This window comes from Eschrichtius robustus, chromosome 15 (assembly GCF_028021215.1).
Source record: "Eschrichtius robustus isolate mEscRob2 chromosome 15, mEscRob2.pri, whole genome shotgun sequence".
Classification (NCBI taxonomy): domain Eukaryota; kingdom Metazoa; phylum Chordata; class Mammalia; order Artiodactyla; family Eschrichtiidae; genus Eschrichtius; species Eschrichtius robustus.
The window spans coordinates 31,839,828-31,862,566 of record NC_090838.1 but is presented as its reverse complement, the minus strand read 5'-3'; the positions used below and the strand labels follow the sequence as shown (position 1 = coordinate 31,862,566).

At 35.4% G+C, this 22,739-nt stretch overlaps 1 protein-coding gene across 1 annotated transcript in view; it reads left to right on the top strand.

Moving 5' to 3' along the window:
• SOS1 (SOS Ras/Rac guanine nucleotide exchange factor 1) overlaps positions 1 to 22,589 on the top strand; it is a 138,362-nt gene extending 115,773 nt beyond the window's left edge. The window contains exons 18-23 of the mRNA XM_068564067.1: positions 8,267 to 8,439; positions 8,648 to 8,764; positions 10,018 to 10,282; positions 15,647 to 15,691; positions 17,423 to 17,541; positions 18,466 to 22,589. Of these exons, the coding sequence (XP_068420168.1) occupies positions 8,267 to 8,439; positions 8,648 to 8,764; positions 10,018 to 10,282; positions 15,647 to 15,691; positions 17,423 to 17,541; positions 18,466 to 18,957 (1,211 nt within the window). The 3' untranslated portion in view covers positions 18,958 to 22,589. The remainder of the gene's footprint in view (positions 1 to 8,266; positions 8,440 to 8,647; positions 8,765 to 10,017; positions 10,283 to 15,646; positions 15,692 to 17,422; positions 17,542 to 18,465) is intronic.
• The last annotated feature ends 150 nt before the right edge of the window (positions 22,590 to 22,739 follow it).

Here is a 22,739-nt window from a genome sequence, read left to right as displayed (position 1 = left end):
TATTTCATTAAATGACTGAGTAAACACATGTCTAATATACCAGCAGAAAATACTTATTTAACAAATATTTAGCACCTGAATCCCCTTAGAATTTTTCTCTATGAGGACTTTTTTAAGATGAAGCCCAATATGTACATTCCACTTTTTATTTCCATATTGTGCAGCCATTCAATATTGTATAATGCTTACTTCTGTTTTATTATTCATAGAAATCTTTTTTATTGACTTTTAGTAAACCAAACACTCTACAGAAGAGGCATGGCCGTATTTACCCATACTTGATAATCATGCTGCTTATAAACAGTCTCACATGGCTAAAAATCACAGTGCATATGCCTTTGGGCCCACACCTTCTACACCTCAAAATTTTACCTATTCTTTTTTCCTTCCCTTCTGCACCAGAGTAAGGTAGTGCCTTTTCTTTCTTTTAAGACTGAAACCTACCATCTGAATCTTCTCCCTGTCTGTAGGTTCCTCTATCTTATTCCATCATTTATTTCCTGTATTTTATTTATTTATTTAACGTCTTTATTGGAGTATAATTGCTTTACAGTGGTGTGTTAGTTTCTGCTTTATAACAAAGTGAATCAGCTATACATATACATATATCCCCATGTCTCCTCCCTCTTGCGTCTCCCTCCCACCCTCCCCATCCCACCCCTCTAGGTGGTCACAGAGCACCGAGCTGATCTCCCTGTGCTATGTGGCTGCTTCCCACTAGCTGTCTGGGTAGTATTTGGTAGTATATATAAGTCCATGCCACCCTCTCACTTCGTCCCAGCTTATTTCCTGTTATTTTATATCTTCAATATCTCTTTCACACTGGTTTCTTTTCTCTGCTGGTATATATGCTCTAATGAGTCTTCCTCTAAATACTTAAAAAATTATGACCTCAATTACACATCTGGTGTTTAGTCTTTTTAGTATGTGGTATATTTTCTTCTAGCCTTTTCCTCATCTCTATTTATATATTTTCTATATAGCTTTAAGTTATACTTCATGTAACATTGTTATGTCCTGATATTTTTTCAATTGACATTTTTGTTCAGGCTTTATAACCAACCAGTTTTGTACATATACATATTATATATAGTTGTAATTGTGTGACAGGTACACATTGTTTACTTTTTTCACTTACCATATCCCAGATATATTGTTGTGTTTTATCAGTCTTCATAATTACCATTTCTAATGGCTACATGATGTTCTTTAAAGTTGGTATGATAGTTTATTTAACTGTTACCCTATGACCTGACGCATATGTTGTTTCCAGCTTTTTTGCTTTCCTAAATAATGTTATAATGAATATCTTCATGTTTATACCTTTTTTATGTATTTGAGCATATTTTCTTGAGCTAGATATTTTACCAGTCTGCCTTTTAGTTGTTATTCTTTGAAATACAGTATTTTTAAAATTCTGTAATCTGTCCATTTTTCCCATTATGATTTCTATTGTTTCTAACTGTAGAAAGTTCTTCCAGTCTAGTAACTTAACATTCAGTCATATTTTCTCCTAGCTTTATGATTTGACTTTTAAAATTATATTTAACTCTTCAATCAAATTGAAGTCTCTTTTAGATATCATATGAAATATTCAAATTTGTTTCTCCACCAAATTGTTTATTTGTTGACCCAGGTTTATTGAATAAGTCTTCTTCATCCCCATTTACATATGGTACCTCCTTCTTTAAAAAATATTGTTTCCCATTAACTTCTTTTTATTTTATTTTTATTTTATTGGAGTACAGTTGATTTACAATGTTATATTAGTTTCAGGTGTACAGCAAAGTGATTCAGTTATACCTATATATATATTCATTCTTTTTTAGATTCTTTTCTCATATAGATTATCACAGAATATTGAGTAGAGTTCCCTGTGCTATACAGTAGGTCCTTGTTGGTTATCTGTCATATATAGTAGTGTGTGTGTGTTCATCTCAAGCTCCTGATTTATCCCTCCCCCCAACATTTCCCTTTTGGTAACCATAAGTTTGTTTTCGATTTCTGTAAGTCTGTTTCTGTTTTGTAAATAAGTTCATTTGTATCTTTTTTTAAAATTAGATTCCACATGTGAGTGATATCATATATTTGTCTTTCTCTGTCTAACTTCACTTAGTATGATAATCTCTAGGTTCATCCCATTAACTTCTTAGGCTAGTGCCCCAGTCTTAATGATTGGCACTTTATAATCAGTGATTCTCAACCAGGGTGATTTTTGTCCCCCAAGGAACATTCAGCAATGTCTAGAGGCATTTTTTGTTGTTCGAGTTGGGGGGTGCTAGAGGCCTCTAGTCAGTAGGGGACAGGAATGTTGCTAACAGCCTGCAGTGCACAGGACAGCCCGCACAACAAAGCAATATCCAGTTTAAGAGGTCAGTAGTGCCAAGGGTAAGAAATCCTGCTTTAGGGACTTGCCTGGCGGTCTAGTGGTTAGGACTTGGTGCTCTCACTGCCGTGGGCCGGGGTTCGATCCCTGGTCGGGGAGCTAAGATCTCGCAAGCCACATAGCTCGGCCGCAAAAAAAGAAAGAAAGAAAGAAATCCTGCTTAATATTTATAATATTTTCATATATAATAAGATTGGTTTGTCGATGTTTCTTCAGTATTTTCTTTGCCAATTTTGTCTCTTTACTTTTCCAAATGAACTGGGGAGGGGGAGTGATTCCCCCAAATACAGTTGGAATGATCTATCAATTAATTTGGAAAGAACATTTATGATAATTAGCTTTTTCCTAGGTATTTTTGATCATGAATGGTATTCATTTTTTAATAGTCAATTTCCCTTAATTCCAAGAATTATTAATTTCCTGGGATTTTCTAGATATTTAATCATGTCTACCGATAACAATAGTGTCTCTTCTTTTGATTTTATTTCTGTGTTAGGCCTTACAGCATTAGTCACAACTTCCCAAACAAAGGTTAAACAGTAATAAAAACAAGAAGTTCTGTTTTCATCGCTGTTTCAGCAGGGATAGGTATAATTTTGCTATTTGCTTGATTCGATGCTGTTTATTATGTTAAGACAATTTCTTTTCATAGTTATCTTCGGTGTTTTTGTTGGCAGTATACATTTACCTTTATAGTTTGCTGTCTTAGTGAGAGCAAAATGATTTTTCTTATTTAGCAAATTAAAATTATAGGTTTGCTAATACTGAACCTTTCTGTTAACCAACATTAAGCCTTTTTTATTCATGGTGGATTAATCTTTTAAATATACAAATGAATTCTATTCATTATCATTTTATTCAGGATTTTTGCATCCATCTTTATAAATGAGATTGGTTTGTGGTTTTTCTTCTTGTTCTATATTTATCAGCTTTTATTATGGTTATATTTACTTTGTAACATGAGTTAAGCAGCTTTCCATCTTATTCTATTCCAGAATATCATGAAATGATCTAGCCTTTAAACTTTGAAATATTCCAACAGAAAAATCATCTGGGCCTAGACTCTTTTGTAGTATGTAATTCTATAATAACATTTTCATTTCTTCCTTAATTTTTTTTCTATTTCAGTTTTGTTTGCTACACAGTTGTCTCATTTCAGTATTTTAAAAGTACTAGCATTGTCTATAAAAATGCTACTTTTAAAATTGCTCTTATTTGCAATATGTTTTTCTGTTTCTATTTTTACTTGTTTGTTTTACTGCATTTTTCCTCCAAACAATAAAAGTTGAAACAGTTATTCTCTCTGATTTTATAGTTTTTATGTCATGTATTACTTTTTATCATTGTTAATTTATTCCGTTTTCTGAGGATTTTTCCCCCTAAATTCTTGATAAAACTGTTGAGTTCATTTATTTTCTCTTTCTGATAAAACATTGAAGTCTATGCATTTACTTTTAAGTGTGGTAACTATGGTGCCAGTTCATAGAAGGGAGCCTGGGAAGGACCCCAGTCTGATGTTCATTTCATTCAACCTGTCAACAAATATTTCTTGAGTACCACTAAATATCAGGGGCTATGTCAGGTGCTTAGAAAAAAGCAAAATATCATAGTCACTCAGTACACTCACTGAACTTATAGTCATGCTACTCATGATATCCTATGGCCCCTGTTACAGAGAGATGAAATGAAACCACAGGGCCTGTTCACTGGACTCATGTTTGGCCCCTGCTACTCCATTATATCACCTGATTGGTGGGCATTTATTCATACAAACGGAACTGTATTCTCTTTCAGATCTTTATGAACTAACGTAATTGATTTTCGTTAACATGTTGTTAAGTGAAAAAAGGAAATTTCAGACCTGTATTTAGAGTAGTATTCCATTGTGTTTTAAAGTGAGCCATATGATTTAGTGAGTGATTGCAAACGTGTAGGTGGTTTGATAGGTACAGACAGCCCGCCTGCCAGCCTTCCTACCCATTTCTCCTTATCTTCCTGATTATTAAGTCCCTGGTCAGTTCTGCTGCTCTAGGAGATTTTTGCTATTTCCAAGCTAAAGGTTAGCCAGGTAGCCTTTCATGGTTCTGACCCAATAGGTAGATATTATTGCTGCTGCTTAGTTCCATTTCAGCTGTATGGTCAATTACAGAAACTTCTTCTAGATTCTTATCCTTAATTCTGGATACTGGATTTTTTCCCTCTCTATAGGAGGCTCATGGGTAGTATCTGACACTTTTACTTTCTCTATCATCTTAGCAGAACTCTTACTGAGATTTTTTGCTGGCACGGCACTATTTACAGAATAATAAAAGTCAGGCAATTTCTCCTTCCAAGGCTATGCCAGGCTACTGGTCTATTTCCCAATTTTTCTCCATACACTACAAGGTTCTACTCATAGGTAGAATGAATATGTATAGGCAAACTAACATTTCCTCTCAGGTAAAAGGATGTAGATTTCTACCTCAATCGAGTCTCACCTCTCTGCACAAAACTCCAAGCCTGTAACATCAGCTTTGCTCTTTCCTTTCACACTGCTCTAATCTTGTGTCCTCCTTCTGTTTCTTGTCAGTTTGTTTCATCTCCACTCTTGCTTTCCCGCCATTTTAGAATTGACTGTATGTCTCTTGTATCCTGGTCTAGGCTGCAAATGCTTTCTTTTCTGTTCTGAAATAATGTGCTGCTTTTATTCATTCAGAAATATCTGTTGAATGCCTAGATGTGCCAGGCCCAGGGCTAGGTGTTGAGAATAGAGAGACAAGGAAAACATAGTCTTATACTCAATAAGCTCCCTTGAAAGAGCAGAAAAATGCATTACAGTGCTGTGTAGTAAATATAACACTGTACTGCAGAAACGTGTAAATCAGAGTGTGGACAGAGTGCTCTGTGAGCCCTGAGCAGCCACTTCTTCCTGAAAAGCTTGGGAAGGGTGTCAGCAAAGAGGTGAAACCTCACCCCTCTTCATCATTTGTCATAATGCTCTGCTCTTCCTCTCCCTAGAACAGCTGTCCCTAGAGCAGGGTATGTAAAATGATCTTTTTAAAAAAAATTAAGCTTTAACAGTTTATGATATTCACGTCTATGTACATATTTGCACTACATTTTTTATTATACATATACACAGAGAGAGAGAGAGAGAGAGAGAGTGCATGCTTAAACATTTTTTTACTGATGTAGTTTATGATCAACAAAGTTTGAACACCACCTCTTTAATTATTTGTTCTCCTTTTAACTAGCCGTTAATTTGTCATAAAATAATTCCAAATTTTATCCTGAACTCTCCCAAAATGCTACTTGTAAGCATTTTCACAACTTCTTTCAAGTATACTTTTAACACCTACAATATCCCACAATTTATTATCCCCATGTTCCCCGGGTCAGTCATTACATCACCACCCAGTCAGTCCCTCAAGCACAAAGGTGAGAGTCTTCCTTCCCACTGTGCCTACCCTCTGCCCAAACCACTTAATCAGTTCTTGTGGCATTTACCTCTTAGATATTCATGCATTCCACTCTATCCCTGTGGGCCCTAAGGTAGCCCTCATCATCTCACCAAGATGACTTTTCCTCTGTTAACTGAGCTTCCTGCTTCTAGTCTTAACTCCTTCTAACCCATCTAGCTTCACAGTACAACCAGAGTAATCATTCTAGAATGTAAAGGTGCTAATCGTCTCCTAATTACCTACTGGATAAAAGCTAAGCTCTTTTCAAAAGGCTCTTTGTGACCCTGTACGGGTGCTATACTACCCACAAACTCTTCACAGTTGGGCCATCAATTTGTGGCCAATATGGAAAGTTAATTTTGGCTCCCATTAAATATGTGTACTGTCACGGACGTTTGTCAGACTGAACATTGAGCTAAGGGGATCATGCAACTTAGTGTAGAGGAGAATATATAACCAACTGCAAGTAAAAGAGCCAGTGACAGGCAGATGTGGAAAATAAAAGAGCCTCTGCTTACTAGAACACGTGGTCAATTTGTATGATGAATATATAATCAAGAGTAGCCTAGGTGCTGAGAAATAGCCAAGTAACTAACACTGAATAACTGGATGCTTTCTAGAACCAAACAGGCATTGATGTCTATCATGTTTCATTATTGCTAACTGTTCACTATTGATTTTGAGTTATTTAATCTTGCCAAGAACGTAGTCACATATTCTCGTATTTAAAAGTTTGCCTCGGGAATTCCCTGGCGGTCCAGTGGTTGGGACTCTGCGCTCTCACCGCCGAGGGCCTGGGTTCGATCCCTGGTCGGGGAACTGAAATCCCACAAGCAGTGCGGTGCGGCCAAAAAAAAAAAAAAAAGTTTGCCTCTACCACAAAACCATTTAGAAGCACTAATCTATGATTAGAACTAAAGTGCCTGTTGCTTTGTTCATCCCTCTTCTCATCCAGTGGCTAACCTGCAGTGATGGGAAAGGGATTAGAACTACTGATTCCTTGCAGCCTATCCTCATTTCCTGCCACTCTTCCTCCACCCCACAGACCAAACCCCTAAAGTCTAGCCATTTCTGAGTATGCCTCCAAGCTTCACAAAAACCAGTGCCTTCAAACACGTGGCTGCTTTGCTTAGAATGCCGCTCTATCTTATTCTGCTTATTAAACTTCTATTCATTTTTTGAGACTTACTTTAAGCATATTTTAATCTGTGATGCTTCTGCTACTCCCAACAGCTCAAGGCAGAGTTAGGCACATCTTCTTTGTGCTCTCATAGCATCTTATGCATTAGTACTAATTAATATAGCACTTACCAAATGGTACTGTAGTAGCCCACATTCAAAACTCTGAACTCCTTGAAGTCAGGTACTGTGTGTCTTGTTCACCTTTGTACCTGCAGTACCTAATGCAGTGCTTGGCGTACAGCAGAGACTCAGCAAATGTGTACTGAGCGAACGAACTCAGATATTCACACTTCTTTTTTTCCCAAAGCATCATAGTCAGTACTTTAGAGGAAAAGGCAGAAATAGGATAGGGCAAGAACAGCAACAACAGCATCAACAGTCCCAACCATCGCTAATTAAGCATCTACTTTTGTCAGGCCCTATTCTAAGCCTGTACATAAATTTACTCATTTATTTCTCACAGCAACCCTGCTGTCCTCATTTTAGAGATGAGCAAACCCAAGGCTAAGCAACTTGCACAAGATCACAAGAGTAGAAAGCAGCAGAGCTGGCTCCAGAACCTTTATGCTAGAACCGAAAGGAACTAAAATGCCTGCTATTTTGTTCATTCTCCTCCTCATCCAGTGCACAAACTGCAGTGATGGGGAAACAGGAGCTCCCTTACCAGGTTGACATAATTCTAGAAGTACTGAAGACCAGAATATACATAAATCATATGCAGTCCTGTGTTTGATAGGCTTGCACATCCGCCCACATTTTCATGAGTCAGCCTATCCAAACAGTACTACCTCTGAATTACAAAGCCTAACAACCTCTTGGGGGCCTCACGAGCTGAGTAAGCAGAAAATATGATCCCCTAAATTTGACGTTTTCCTGTTTTGCCAAAAATATGTGTTAATAGTGATGGGTTATTCTTAAAGTTCCTTTAACAAAACCATGACTTACGTTAAATAACATATGGGTGTGGGGGGTGGAAAATTGGTTATTGCTCCTGAAAATCTATTAATTTTGTTAAACTTGGTCTCCCTTTTTCCTGGGTATTTATAGAACTTAAGTCACAGAAGAATTTGATACTTATAAAAATCTTTCTCTTGATATTTACTTAGTTTATTGTTTTTCATAGAATGGAAATTTGTGCCTTAATTCTTTGGTTATGATGGTTGAGATGGTACAGTGTAAAATACCTATAATTACTGAGAAAGAAAAAAAACTAGCCTTTTCCATTTTTATCCTTGAAATAATTTATTATCTCTTCTAGGAATTTATCTAACTAATATCTTGAAAACAGAAGAAGGCAACCCTGAGGTCCTAAAAAGGCATGGAAAAGAGCTTATAAACTTTAGCAAAAGGAGGAAAGTAGCAGAAATAACAGGCGAGATCCAGCAGTACCAAAATCAGCCTTATTGTTTACGAGTAGAATCAGATATCAAAGTAAGTTGAATTATTTGAGGACACATATTTCTGATTAAGTTTATAACCACCTGATAAGAGGCAGGTTTATTTCGGAGAAAAAGGAAAATAAAACTTAAATCATTCCAATTTTCTTACGTTAAATGTTGTCTTAAATTATTTTCATGAACTTTAAACTGAATTTAAATTATTTAATGTTAATAATTGTTTTTCTTTGCATCTGTTTTAGAGGTTCTTTGAAAACTTGAATCCAATGGGAAATAGTATGGAAAAAGAATTTACAGATTATCTTTTCAACAAATCCCTAGAAATAGAACCACGAAACCCTAAGCCTCTCCCAAGATTTGTAAGCATTCATACATTTATATTTCTTTTACATTTATATATTTTTTACAGTTGTCATCTATATCTGGTGGTTTATAGTTTTCTATAAAGGCATTTAGAGATGACGTGCACACATAATGGATAAAAATAGTGAATAAGTGCTTAATAAACATGCTCAGGGTTATTCCACTTAGTTCCAGGTAAATGGGCACTAATATTAATGTGAATAAATCCTAATATGATAGATGAAGAAGTTGGGCAAATATGGCCAACTTAACAAAAAATGTTATTCAGTGTTTATATTAAGGGCAGGAAATTTGATAATTTATACTAATTCACTTAATAAATATATGTACTTATGACTTTTTAAAAAAAATAATGACTTATGAGAACTTTTAACCATGAATCATTAGCCATAAAAATAACAGGCTTGGCTAAAGATACTTTTCTGGGGGTGAAATAAAGTTTCCATTCTTTCTTATTACTAGTAAGTGCCTGGCCAAATTTATGTACAGTATCATCATCTCACTGTTCTGAATATAATCTCTCTTATTCATAAGATAGTCAAGAATCAAGAAGTAAACATAAATGGCTTCTAAGTAATGAAGATAAATCTCATAATGTCTGTGTACCAAAGCTTATGAAACTACCTCACAAGAAAATTTCTCAAGGCCTAAAACAGTGTTTTAAAAGATGGATTAAAAACAGCAAATTGGAAATAGCTGTATAGTCCGCTCCAGTGAGACACACTGATATCATTGAGAAATGATCACTCTGTAAGAAAAAAAATGCCATAAAACTAACATAAACAGATGAAAACTCAGTTTAATGCATTTGTAAATAGCTCAAATGATCCTGATGGCATCACTGTATTACAGCATAGTAGGCTATCATAGTTCATAACAATGATCCTGGCTTTTCTACCAAGGTTGAATTAGTAGTTCAGCATAGTCTAAAAAGCCAGAGAAATATACACCATATCTTAGAAAGATTTCCATCAAAAATATTAAAATAACAAATACTCTGGTATTTATAGGACTAAGACTCAGTTATTTAAAGAAATTAATTCCCTAATAATTTAGACAGCCAAGGCTTTGTGGAAATGGGGTGTCAACTCTTCAACCTGGACACTTTGATTTGAATCATTACGTAACGTCTTTATTAGTGCTTTGTGGTTTTCCTAGATACTAATCGAATTTTACCAAGCATTTATAGAAGAACCTTCTTTTTCATTATGGTGTTGTAAGTGTTGTGTTTCTTTTGATATGTCTACAGCCAAAAAAATATAGCTATCCCCTAAAATCTCCTGGTGTTCGTCCATCAAACCCAAGACCAGGTACTATGAGACATCCCACGCCTCTGCAGCAAGAGCCAAGGAAAATTAGTTATAGTAGGATCCCTGAAAGTGAAACGGAAAGTACAGCATCTGCACCAAATTCTCCAAGAACACCGTTAACACCTCCTCCTGCTTCTGGTGCTTCTAGTACCACAGATGTTTGCAGCGTATTTGACTCTGATCATTCAAGCCCTTTTCACTCAAGTAGGTGCTCAAGTTTTAAGTGCTTTAAGTAATTGTTAGTATTATGCGTGCTAGAGGTAAAAAGGAATCTGTATATATATATTTTTTGTAAATTTGTAGATAAATCAAATACCATTTCAAAAGCTGTTATTATAGAAATATAAAATAAATTCTAAACTCCAGCAGCTTATCTGTTAGAACAGCCTTCTTTAAATGTATTATACTTTACAGATAGGCCTGGTGATGAAATTGGTAATTGAAGTCTCATTTGAGCATTTGTTTTCAATGGGTGGATTTAAAATGCATCTCTAACTTCCAGAGGAAACAAAGATAACTCCTAAAATCTGCATGGAATGTCAATCTGATACTTTAAATGCTGCCTCCAAAATTATATTTGAATACTGCTCAGTACCTGGTTTCTTTCCAACCAAACTCTGTAGTTTCTAATTTTGCAATGTATCGAATTCGAACTCCTACTTAACCCTTTTTCAGTCTACACCATCCAGCAGGTGGTATCTAGCGCCTGCTAATACACTCCTATGCTTTCAAGCCCAGCCACACAAATCTCACAGACTGCATACTGTTGCTTATCCCTTGCCTAGTTCTAAGTCAGTGCTGTCCAATAGAAATATAATGTGAACCACATGTGTAACTTTAAATGATCTTTAGCCACATTTTAAAAAAGCAAAAAGAATTAGGTGAAATTAGTTTTAGTAGTATATTTTATTTAACCCAGCATATGCAGAATGTTGTCATTTCAATATGAAATCAGTATAAAAATTTACTGAGACATTTTACAATCTCTTTTTTGGTTCTAAATCTTCAAAATGCAGTATGCGTTTTACACTTACAGCACATCTCAATTTGGACTAGCCACATTCAAATGCTTAACAACCACATGTGGCTAATGGGTGCCAAACTGTACAGCCCAGCCCTAGCCCTTTGAAGAGGCTACCTTTTATATCTAGAGCACCATGCTTCCATTAATTTTTTTAATCAATTTCATGTGGAGCTTTAAATCTCTACTAAGAACCCACAACCTTTTTTCATTTGTTCATTATCAAATCAGAGTTTGAATCCAGTCGGCTTTAACCCTCTCACAACCATTTCCACATGCTCTTCCCATTGGCTGTCCTAGCTCAGTGTACAGTTCAAGTCCTGCCCTAATATTTGATGTTATAGAATCCAATAGTGAGAGGCAGCATGACATTATTATTCGGGAGGAGGTTGAGAAGCACTGACGTAGGAGTTAGGAATCCTAGTTTGTCATCCCAGTCTGCTAGTGAGCTTTCTGATTTTTCCATAAAATACTTTTTCTGTGCCTTCTGGGGATTAAACTAGATTTTTAAGATTTCTTCCAACTCAGAGAATCTAACTTAAAAAAAAGTTATTCTTTGGAGGTATATTATTTTGAGATTTGGTCCAGAATTCTGTTTATTTATTCCCGTGTTGTATATATATTTGTAGTTACCCAGCGGTTTGTCTTATCTTTTTACCACCTAAAGTGTATTTGTTTTAAGAATTACCACACCTTGGCCTTGTTCGGCTACTGAGGATTATGAAGTCATGTTATGCACGTAGTAGGCTATCAGATATTTTTTATAAGTTCAAATAAACACCAGGTTAAAAAAATTCCCATTTATTTTCCCCAACTTGTCAGCCTCCTAAATTAAGTAATAAAATAAAACCAGCACTTTTCACAGTATACCTGACTTAAAATCCTTGTTTATTGTGACCCATTTAACTTTTTGAAGGGTGTTTTTCCAAGAGCAGTTGGCTGTGATCTATATTATAAAGATTCCCATGAGTGAATTATTGAAATCACATGAAGGTCATCAATTGCGAATTCTATTTCTCTTAGTTTAAGTAGCTAAAAATGGAAGATGTAGAGAAACCGGAGATAAGCCTACTACATTCCCTACTAGTGCTAAATCTTTAAATTACTAGTCAAACAGGGAAAAGGGAATCATTTTGGAATGCAGTGCTCTGGATCAGTGCTTTGTCATATGTGACAGTGGAAGAATATTAACTAAAAATAGCTAGACAAGTGGAGAAACCTTAGGCTTTGTAATCTTAGCCCTGAAGATTTTTTCAATTTCTCTTCCTTTGTGAAAAAGAAAACCCCTATTACTACTCCCTTTGTTCTTAGTAAAAATTGAAAATAACTGATTTTGAAATTAAGTAAGCCAGTATAATATAAAACCATCTGTATGCTCAGTTAGTCCCTTACTTAAAGTTCATTAGTGGTCTGTGTATATTAAAGGTCCTCATCTGCTTTTGACCCCCACTCTGCTTAACAGATCTGCTAGTGTTATGGGGCGGCGGGGGGTGGGGGGTCACCGGCACGTCCAACCTGGTACTCACTGTGTTGCCACTAGAGTGAATACCTACTTCCTTGCTTCCCTCAGGGCCTGGCAGGAAAGAGCTGCTGTACCTACATTCTTCAGTCATCTGAACATATTCCACTCCATACAAAGAGGCAAAAAGTTGCATTGCTTACGTTTTTCAAAAGGCAGAGTTTGACTAGAATTTTTGATCAGTTATAGTAGTTCTTTTTTTGCTTCTTATAGTTTTTTTTCCAAAAAATAACTTACTTTAAAAACAAAGATTAATTTTTTCAGCCAGTATCTGTTGCATGTCTCATTTCTTGCTAAGCAGTGACACACCTTTTCTGTTAGGGCTTGCAATCTTACTGAGATGTTAAAAAAATAATCATAGTACAAAGAAAATCATAGTTAAATGCTTAACCATTGTTAAGTGCTTGATTCTGTTTGTACTATGATTTTTTTTCATCTCTCAGTAAGATTGCAGGCTTCACCAGAGAAGATGTATAAGTGCTGATTTATTAGCAAAACGCTAAATGAGTGGCAAAGACATTAATGCTGTAGAAGTTTACACAAAGATGACCACCGAGTGGGCACGAATGGTCATGGAAAGCTTTGTGGTGAAGACAGAGAGGGAAGGAAACTGGCCACCTACCTACTGCTGCTACATACATCCTCACATTCAGAACCCTGCTCCACACCTTACCCTGGCCAGGTCCACCTCTGAGGTGATGATGCCAGTGGCCGGGAAAAGGGGAGAGACCACCCAGCTTTGCACCTGTGGCTACAGCATGGAGGGAGGAGGATGAAGTGCTCTTGGTACCTTCCTGTTTGAAGGTTGCCTGGTCATAAAAGGAAGCCATAGGTCTGGCCTGGTCTGTGTGCTGCAGATGAGCTTTAGCCCTGTCCCTTAGTAGGGAAAGCTTTAGCAAGAAAAAATGTATTCCAAGCATTTGAAGCTGGAATGCAAGGCTTTTCTTCAGAGAAGATTATTATAAAAGTGATTAGTTTCTGATTTCATACACTTGCATTTAACAGGCTATTGTGAGTTTAAGAAGTTATTCATGATTTATATAATTTTTTTCTATAGGAAAATGCTTATTCCTATTCCAAGAATGACTCAATTATAAATTGGAGATTATTTTCAACAGTGGGTTCAACCCTGGTTGCACATTACAATCCCCTGGGGAGCTTTAAAAAATACCTATATGTCCAGCCCACGCTTGAGTTAGACCGGCATTGGCACGTGGGCATCAGTATTTTCTAAAAGCTCCCTAGCAGGGTCTAATGTGCAGCCGCAATGGAGAACCACTGATCTGTTGTTTGGGATTTGTATTTAACAAATTGATACTACTTTTTGATTAATTGGGTTTCACTCCTAAGTCATTATCAATAAATTTGTTCAGTACCTAGCTGACAAGAATTCCTAGTATATATTTCTTGATATATGTATAATGTTTAATTCTGAGAGTTTTTAAATAGCATTTTCCAGGCGGTAAGACCAAGCAATTAGTTTGAAGTGACAAATCAGAAAAGTGTCCCAAGTTTACACATGAATCTAAGCCTGTGCTATATATAAATATGATCAAAGCCAAGTCTACATCTGCGTGCACAAGTGTGTATGCATAGGTGTAATCATTCTTTCTAAAAGCCTGCAGTTGGTAACTGCCATGAGCTTTGTCTTTTGATTTTATTCCTGTATTGTACTAAGTATACGACCATGTTCTTGAGGCTTATCTCCAGAAGGCATATTTATTTCCTTTCCAAGAAAAGTGGAAAATACATAAGTAGTAAACACTAGAGCAGATACTCCCTTTAACCCCTATTATGTTAGTGAAGAGAATCTAATTTTTAGTAAACAGAATCTTTGACACAGTAGCAGCATTATTTAATATCAAAGTGTAAAAATGAATTTTAATCTTTTGAGAGCTAACTTACTAGAATTAGCTGGATTGCTACCCTTAGTAACCATAGCCTCCAAATAAATATCAGTACATATGGAAAGGAGGTAATAGGATAGATTATTTGAAATTGGAGCTGTCTGGGAAATAAGAACACTGTATCTGTATAAGCGATCAAATTAATAATTCCGCCCACTGAACCTGGGACGTAAAATTATCCTCATTCTGAGCAAAGAAGCTAGAAAAACAACAGCCCTAATTATGTGAGTGATTGCCTATTGTGCAAAAATGAGAGAAACCTGAATTTTTAAAAATCAGCTCAGTCTAGTGCTATAGGTATTGCTTTAGTCTCTTGGATATTATCTGTTCAGTATGTTGGTAATATGAGGCAGTGTAACCTAAACACCTATATTGATTTAGAAGCAGTATAGATCTTCTAGCCTTTGTCTCAGTTTTTCTACTTTAATGCTCTTGGGGCTAGTGTTGTTGAAATTAGACATTCAAAAATTATCAGAGAGTTTCCTATATAAAATGTGTCTAAGCACCAAAACTGTTTAATGATTTTTTTAAGTGTTTAAAAATATAGAAGGAAAAAAGCTATATCACTTTCAAGCTTGTTTGTAATATCCAAAGCTGTAGTTATTTTGTGATGAACATACGCCCCAAGAACATTTCCAAAAGTATATAATAATTATAGTAGTAAGAAATTTCCTTTTATGTTTCAATTTTTATAACATAAATTTATTATTTCCTACTTATTTTCACAAGTTTGGTTTTTCAAAATAATCCTTAGTAAATGACATATTTCTGTAGGTCCAACTGAATTCTTTGCTCACATTGGGTTTATACATTTTTTGAAAGTCTTCCTCTAATATACAGGATATTGTATATAGTTTTCTCATGAATGCTTTTCATTTAATTATTATGACATCAAGTAGTGAATCTAAAAGGAATCTTGAAAATTCCCAATGATATTAATGCAGTTTAATTCTTTATCTTTCTCAAAAGTAAGTAGTAATGAGCTTTTGCTAAACTGTTCTACCATTCTTTAAAACTAGAATGACAAAAATAACATTTCTATCATAAATAAATTTTTACAGATGAGTTTGAATATATCAATGAAAGAAAAAATATATACTTTTTCTTGTTTCCTTTCACAGGCAGCGATACCGTCTTTATCCAAGTTACACTGCCCCATGGCCCAAGTTAGTATATTTGGTTTAAGACTCATAATTTTCGCTTTGGCTTTATAGATTAAACCAAATGTAACCTTTCCTGCTAAAACTCTTCTTGGGTCTGGCAGTATTGGTACCTTGCTTTGCAGCATCTTAGAAGTGAGGCCTTCACTTGTGCTATCTTTTGATCATAAATGATTTGCTTAAACTTACATATTTTTCATGCTTTTTGTAAAATCTTTTTTCTCTTTTGAAAGAACATTATTATATGGGTGGCTTCCACATTTAACCATTTCTCATTTCCAACTCTGGAGTTCTAAACATATTTTAATGCTCAACTTTTAAAAAAAAGCAAGAGCATGCATGCGCATATGAGAATGTTGGCAGCTACATGCAGTGTCTAAGTCACAAAATATACTTAGCCTGGGAACAGCACAGATTGTAGGCAAATGACTATTACTTGACTTTAGAACAGCTATCTTATCATTGTACCTATCTGTATTATATAATCTAAATATTCATCACTGATAAGCAAAATAAAGTTCCAATGTAGGTATTTGCTTTTAATTTTAAAGTTAAACTAACAATTCACCAAACTGTTCTATAAATTTTAAGCTAATAGATTGTTTTTTGTTGTTCTTCATACAAATGATTTCAGAACGTGTACAATGGAAAATATTCTTATAAGCTAAATTAACTTACATAGTCTCTTAAGAAAAAAGGTAGGTGATCAAAATGTTGTTCATTTAAATAATATCAATACACAAAGTACTCTTTTTAAGTTCTACATTGTTATAACATTTAATTGGCAAAATAAAAACTGTCAGTGTTTAAAGGAGAAAAAGAAGCTGCCAAATATAATTTTGAACGACCATTTAAGTGTTTTTTCATATCTTTTTCATTGTGCTGATAAACTAGTTAACAACTTAGATAAATGTTTTTCAAAGTGTAATTATTTATATGCCTATATTAAGTCCTTGTCATTATAAATGTCTGTAAGATATGTTACAGTTAGAGGCTTTACTTATTACCTTTTTGGTGCCAGTTTATCAACTTATTCCTAAATCAGGTTCACCAGATTCTAGCGTAATTTCTGTTTTTATTATCAGCACTGCCTCAGTCATCTTAAATACCTCCATCACAATGAAAATTTTTGGATTAGAGTATGATGAACCTGACTTTGCTTTCCTGCCAAGGAGAACAATATCTAAGCACACTGAGGAGAGACCCCTCCCCCAGACACTAGATTCTCTCCCTGGCACCCTTTGAGGGGATTGCTGGGAGAGACACTGGAGAGAGTGGTTAAGATCAGAAACTATCCCCAAGGACTATCCAGTGAAGGCAAGAAAATTCTATACTAATAAAGTCAGAGGAAAAAATGAGCCCATCAACAAAGCTTAACAAAAATTACCATTCCAAAGGTTTTTAATAGTTTGCTGTCTCTCCCAGAAATCTGAGACTCAGATCCAAATAAAAAATTCCAGTAATAGATTAACAGTGGGAATGTTATTTTGTTCAAGAAACATAATAACAGAATATCTTAGGCAGCTTTTTTTCTGAAAATTCTGCTAAGAAATTTCTGCATGCTTTTATAGCAGTTTGCTTTAATAAAGGAAATACTATTGGTTGTTGATTTATTGAACTGCTTTTGATACTTCTGTACATTTCTTTTAATAAATATAAGCAGTTTCCAAGTCTTTTCAGGATTGATAGATGAAATAAAATTCCTGTGAACTTTTCAAAAAATTTAACATCCTACAGGATCTGCTTCAGTATCATCTATAAGTTTAACCAAGAGCACTGATGAAGTGCCTGTCCCCCCTCCTGTTCCTCCACGAAGACGACCAGAATCTGCCCCAGCGGAATCTTCGCCATCTAAGGTAAAGTAGAAAATCTTGTTATCTGGAAACTGGAATCATTACAGTTACATTATAATCAATTGCTTGTGTCTGGTTTAGTTCTAACTGAATTAGGTTAATACTCAGAGTATTTGGGCTTAATAGAGTTTAAACAAGGATTAAGTATGGATTTACGATGCAGTAATGTTTATTTCCTTTCTTCTGAAAGCAGTTTTTTGGTAGGTTTTCAAAACCCTTGTAAATCTAAACTATGGGTACTGTCAAGAAAAAAGTTTAACCTATAATGTAAGAGTAATGCAGTCTCAAGCAGTTCTTTAAAAGATACAAGAGAGAGAAGGAAAGAGGTCCGAAGCTTTATATGAAAGCACATTTTAAATGAAATGGTATCTTAGTGCTAAATATTACCTATCTGAGCCCTTAATAGGTGAATGTGACATGCTTTTAAGTGGGATTTTCATGAAAATTCTGGGTCAGAAGAGACCTTAAAGGCTAATAGCTATTTTTTCTACCTCTTTGAATTTCTTTCTTTGCCAGTTATTAACATGATTCAGTGTTCTCAAAGTGTCCAGAGAGCAGAGCACCTGGGCAAGTCAAGACACTCTTTGCAGAATAGCATGAAATGTTAATATAGTAAGTTTAAAATTGTAAAGTTGACAGGTAATTTATGTTAGATGGAAATGATCTTATATTAGATTCAATAATAGGTAAGCAGTAGCAAATAACAAAATTTTGAGAAAAATAAAAACTTAACACTGAGGGAAAAATAATTTTTTTAATGAATGAACTGCCGTAACCTCCAATTTAAAACATGGCAAAACGACCTGATCCACATCTAGGGTTCTTCCAATAGCATATTTGAAAACCCCAGCTTAATTCTTAATATATTCATGGTGCTACATAAATTAAATTATTAATAAATGTCTTTTTTTTTCCCATTTATGTTAGATCATGTCTAAGCATTTGGACAGCCCCCCAGCAATTCCTCCTAGGCAACCCACATCAAAAGCCTATTCACCACGATATTCAGTATCAGACCGGACCTCTATATCAGATCCTCCTGAAAGCCCTCCCTTATTACCTCCACGAGAACCCGTGAGGACACCTGATGTTTTCTCAAGCTCACCACTACATCTCCAACCTCCCCCTTTGGGCAAAAAAAGTGACCATAGTAATGCCTTCTTCCCAAACAGCCCTTCCCCCTTTACACCACCTCCGCCTCAAACACCTTCTCCTCACGGCACAAGAAGGCATCTGCCATCACCACCACTGACACAAGAAGTGGACCTTCATTCCATTGCTGGGCCGCCTGTTCCTCCACGACAAAGCACTTCTCAACATATCCCTAAACTCCCTCCAAAAACTTACAAAAGGGAGCATACACACCCATCCATGCACAGAGATGGACCACCACTGTTGGAGAATGCCCATTCTTCCTGAGTTCCTCTACACCAGGATGTACATTTTCCTGGCCCCAAATCCATTGCTGGCAATGGATGCACTGAACGTGCCAGCACTGAGGAGTTAAAATGAGAACTCCAAACACTAACGACTCTACTTCAAGATGCAGTATAAGACAATGAATTTTAACCTAGATGTAATTATAAAGTGAAAGTGGTGTTCGTTTAGAATACGGAAAGACTGATCTAGAGGAAGTGGACAACTGATTGCACCTGAAAATCAAGTAAAGGGAACTTTTTCCAGCCAGTAGGCAGGAGTCCTCTTTTTGTGAAGTGATGTTTATCATTAAAGGGATGAAAAACACAGTCTAGTGTCCAGCAGGCCCACATGATGACAGTTTTTGTAATTCAAAATATTATGCACTTTTTAAAAAGAAATCTTAAACAGGGATCTTCAAATCCTCCTTTGTTTTCCTTTGCTTTTATTTGTCCTACTTTAGAATATTTTCTTAAAAATCATTCAGAGGACTGTGAGGAAAGGCTGTGGTACCTGACCTTGTTGGAATCAAGGCCCAGCACTGTACTACAGTCCTGTTTACAGATTATTACAGTGAATTGAATGGGTACCGAGGCTTCACCAAAGAGGTACTTTTTTTTTTTTTTTTTTTTAAGAATAATTATACCGATTTTAAGAGCATTCCCCTACCCACCCTCCCTACACAAACAAAATGTGGTGGTGTTGCCTTCAAACAAGAGAAGTTTTGTGTCATTAACAACGACAGAAGAACTTTTAAAACAATGTAACTGTCAAGTATATGATTTACATTTAGGAGACTGTTAATCTATGCTAGATTGTCATTTTCCCCCCTTTTCCCACAGAAGTTTACTGGTAACCCATGTCATGGCTTGTAGCTGTCCCTCTAACCACACTGTGGAAACGCAGTCACCCAGTGTGAAAGGAGTCCTTGCTGGGTATCGCTGACACCGTTCATGTTTTACTAATAGTTGAGTGATCAGCATATCTAGAATTACCTTGCATTGCCTAAATCATGTGTATATAGTGAATGTTATATAATATACCTGGCAGGTCTGTTTTAATTTAATTGAATAAAGATACAAATACTTTGTTTGGCTGGCATATATTAAATTATTATATGAGAAAATGGTTGATTCTTATTTCTTTCAGTTGAAACACACACACAAACACTAAGCATAAAAGCACGTATTGTGGTACGCCTTGGTTTCTAGTTCTGGATGTATGTATTCATCTTAAAGAATGATCTAAAGTTGCAGTTTGGCATGTAGGAAAATATTTGGTTAGAATAGGATGGGTATCTTTTAAGCAGAGCTTTGTAAGGTTTTTAATTTCCTAGGTAACATGTGTACAGTCTGTTAAAGTTTATATTAAACATTCTACCTTGCTTGAGGTCTTTGCTCTTTCGGAACTATTCGTAATAGAACATCTACCTACATCATTAATATCATAATATGGATTATTCATTAAGCCTATGTACTGATCTTCTGAGTCTAACAAATACTGTGATTGAAATGCATGCAACTTGTTGAAGAGAAAAAGTGTTATTAATCTCCACTATAGTATCTGTGAAGTGTGCAGTATTCCATCCTTAGAGAGTCCTCAGTTCATCAGTATATGCATGTGTCCTCTGAATAATGAAGCAACATTTCAGCAATTCTGTTAACCATGCCATTAGAGACATTTTTAGAAGTGCTGCAGCATGGTGGAAACCTAGTACTTTAATAATTTTCTGTGATATTTATTAGAGCATTAAATGTACATCACAGTAGTACAATATATAGTCCTTTAAGACCAGAGTGTTGGTTGCATCATCATTAAGCAGTCCATCCTGTCATATACTTTATTTATTTGTTAGAGTTGAATTTTTTTTTTCTAATATTTGTACCATTCCTATTATGGTAGTCACTTTTCTCTTTGTAAAATGTCTCCTTTTAAAAGTCTCCTCCCAAATTAATTTCAGATCTCCTCTTGTATGCAAAGTGTCCATAAGGCCATTCATTCAACAAGTATTTATCTAAGCCTACTTACTAGTGCTGCTACAATTAATCATAATACACATTCCAGAATTTCCATGACTTTTTATTAGACCAGCCGCATCGTCCCTAGGATTTCCCTTTATATGTCTTATGTGCACTTCTCTTTTTAATTACCCCAGCCCCACTCCAAATGAGAACCTGAGAAAAGTCCCATTGGAGCCCATTCAGTATCTCTCTGGCCAGTGTGTTAGCCTTCAACAAGGTAATAACCTCTTTTCAACCTGCCTGATTGTATAAAGAAAAAAAACTCAGATTTGAAGTTCTAATCATACTTCTCCCAAAGGGAAGCATTCTTCTACCCTCGTGGTTCTAGGCGACCGCTTCACTGTGCATCAGCTTTACATGCATTGTGGATAGAGGATATTTTTATTCTGAAGTGTAAAATTTGGGTAAAAATATTTTCTGCAGTGGTAACTGATTAGAAAAATTCCAGTTGGATGCCCTTAAATGGAGTTGAGAAAACTGTATCCTTGCCTTCTTCACATGTGAAACATTAGCTAGCTGGCAAACTTATTCTTTGTAGTAACTAAAATTTCCAGGGACAGGAAGTGGCTGAGAAGACAAATGCATCACCACAAAATTCTGCTTTTGAATTCAGGACATTACAAGACAGTCAATGCAGCGTGACTTTTCCTAAATCACGGTCCAAAATATGGAACGTTTCTTTTAGAAATGGAAGTGCTCTTAGATGTTTCATTATCTTTGGATCACAAAATGAAGAAAATACTTCAAGGTTGAATTTACCTAAATGGGCTGATAACCAATATAATAGAAAGGGAGGCTTTTCACATCTAAGTACTTTTAAAAACAGGAAAAGATAAGTATATGTTTCTAAATTTATTGAAAGACAAGTTATTTACTCTTCCCAGATATCCAAATGTATTTTAAGACTACAAATTATCAGGGAGTGTACAAACGTCAAATGTTTGCTTAATTAAAGGTTGTTGGGTATTAAATTATGTGTTGAGTAGGTTACTGTGCTCTAACAACTCAAGAATGTTTTAATGTATCTGAATTTAGCAAGGAGCATGCCACGCTAATTATACTCCAATTAACAGAACAGTGTAGTGAACCAGTACTATTTCAGTTGGAGGCTATATTATGGTTCTGAATTCCTTAATGTGTTTTCTCGTACATCAAAAATTACCCAAACCAAAAATTAGTTGGTATCTATGATCACAATCTTGTCTTAATTCTCAAATTTAGCTCACGTTAGTCATGTACCTCATCATTTGTCCTTTCATGACAGCTTAAATTCAGAGTTTTAAGTGGCTCAGCAAAACAGATAATGGAAATGGGGGGAGGTGTCTCAATTTATTAGTGTTATACATATTGAGGAAAACCTTTTTTTTTCCCTCCAGATTCAGAAAGAAAAATTTAACCATTTATTTCTCGGTATTCTGCTGCTATAGGTAGGTTCACTTATTCTTTTAACCTATATTGTATGACTGTCGTACAAGTGTAGGTCCTATTGTGTTGCACATAAATCTTTACCAGTAAAATAAGCGTCACAGGGTTAATACCAGTTTGTCTGAAAGAATTATGCAGTAAAATTATTTATAAGGGAAAGTGATGACTTAGTTTGTTTATTCAGTATTTTTCTTTTGAAACATCTCATTACTTTTAAAATCATTTCAAAATTCCTTATACATGAGCCAATGAAATATTTTGAGCGCTAGTTAAGAAAAGCATGAAGTCTATGATAAATCTAAACAAAAGCACTTGTAACTTGTTTTGTAAATTTCATGC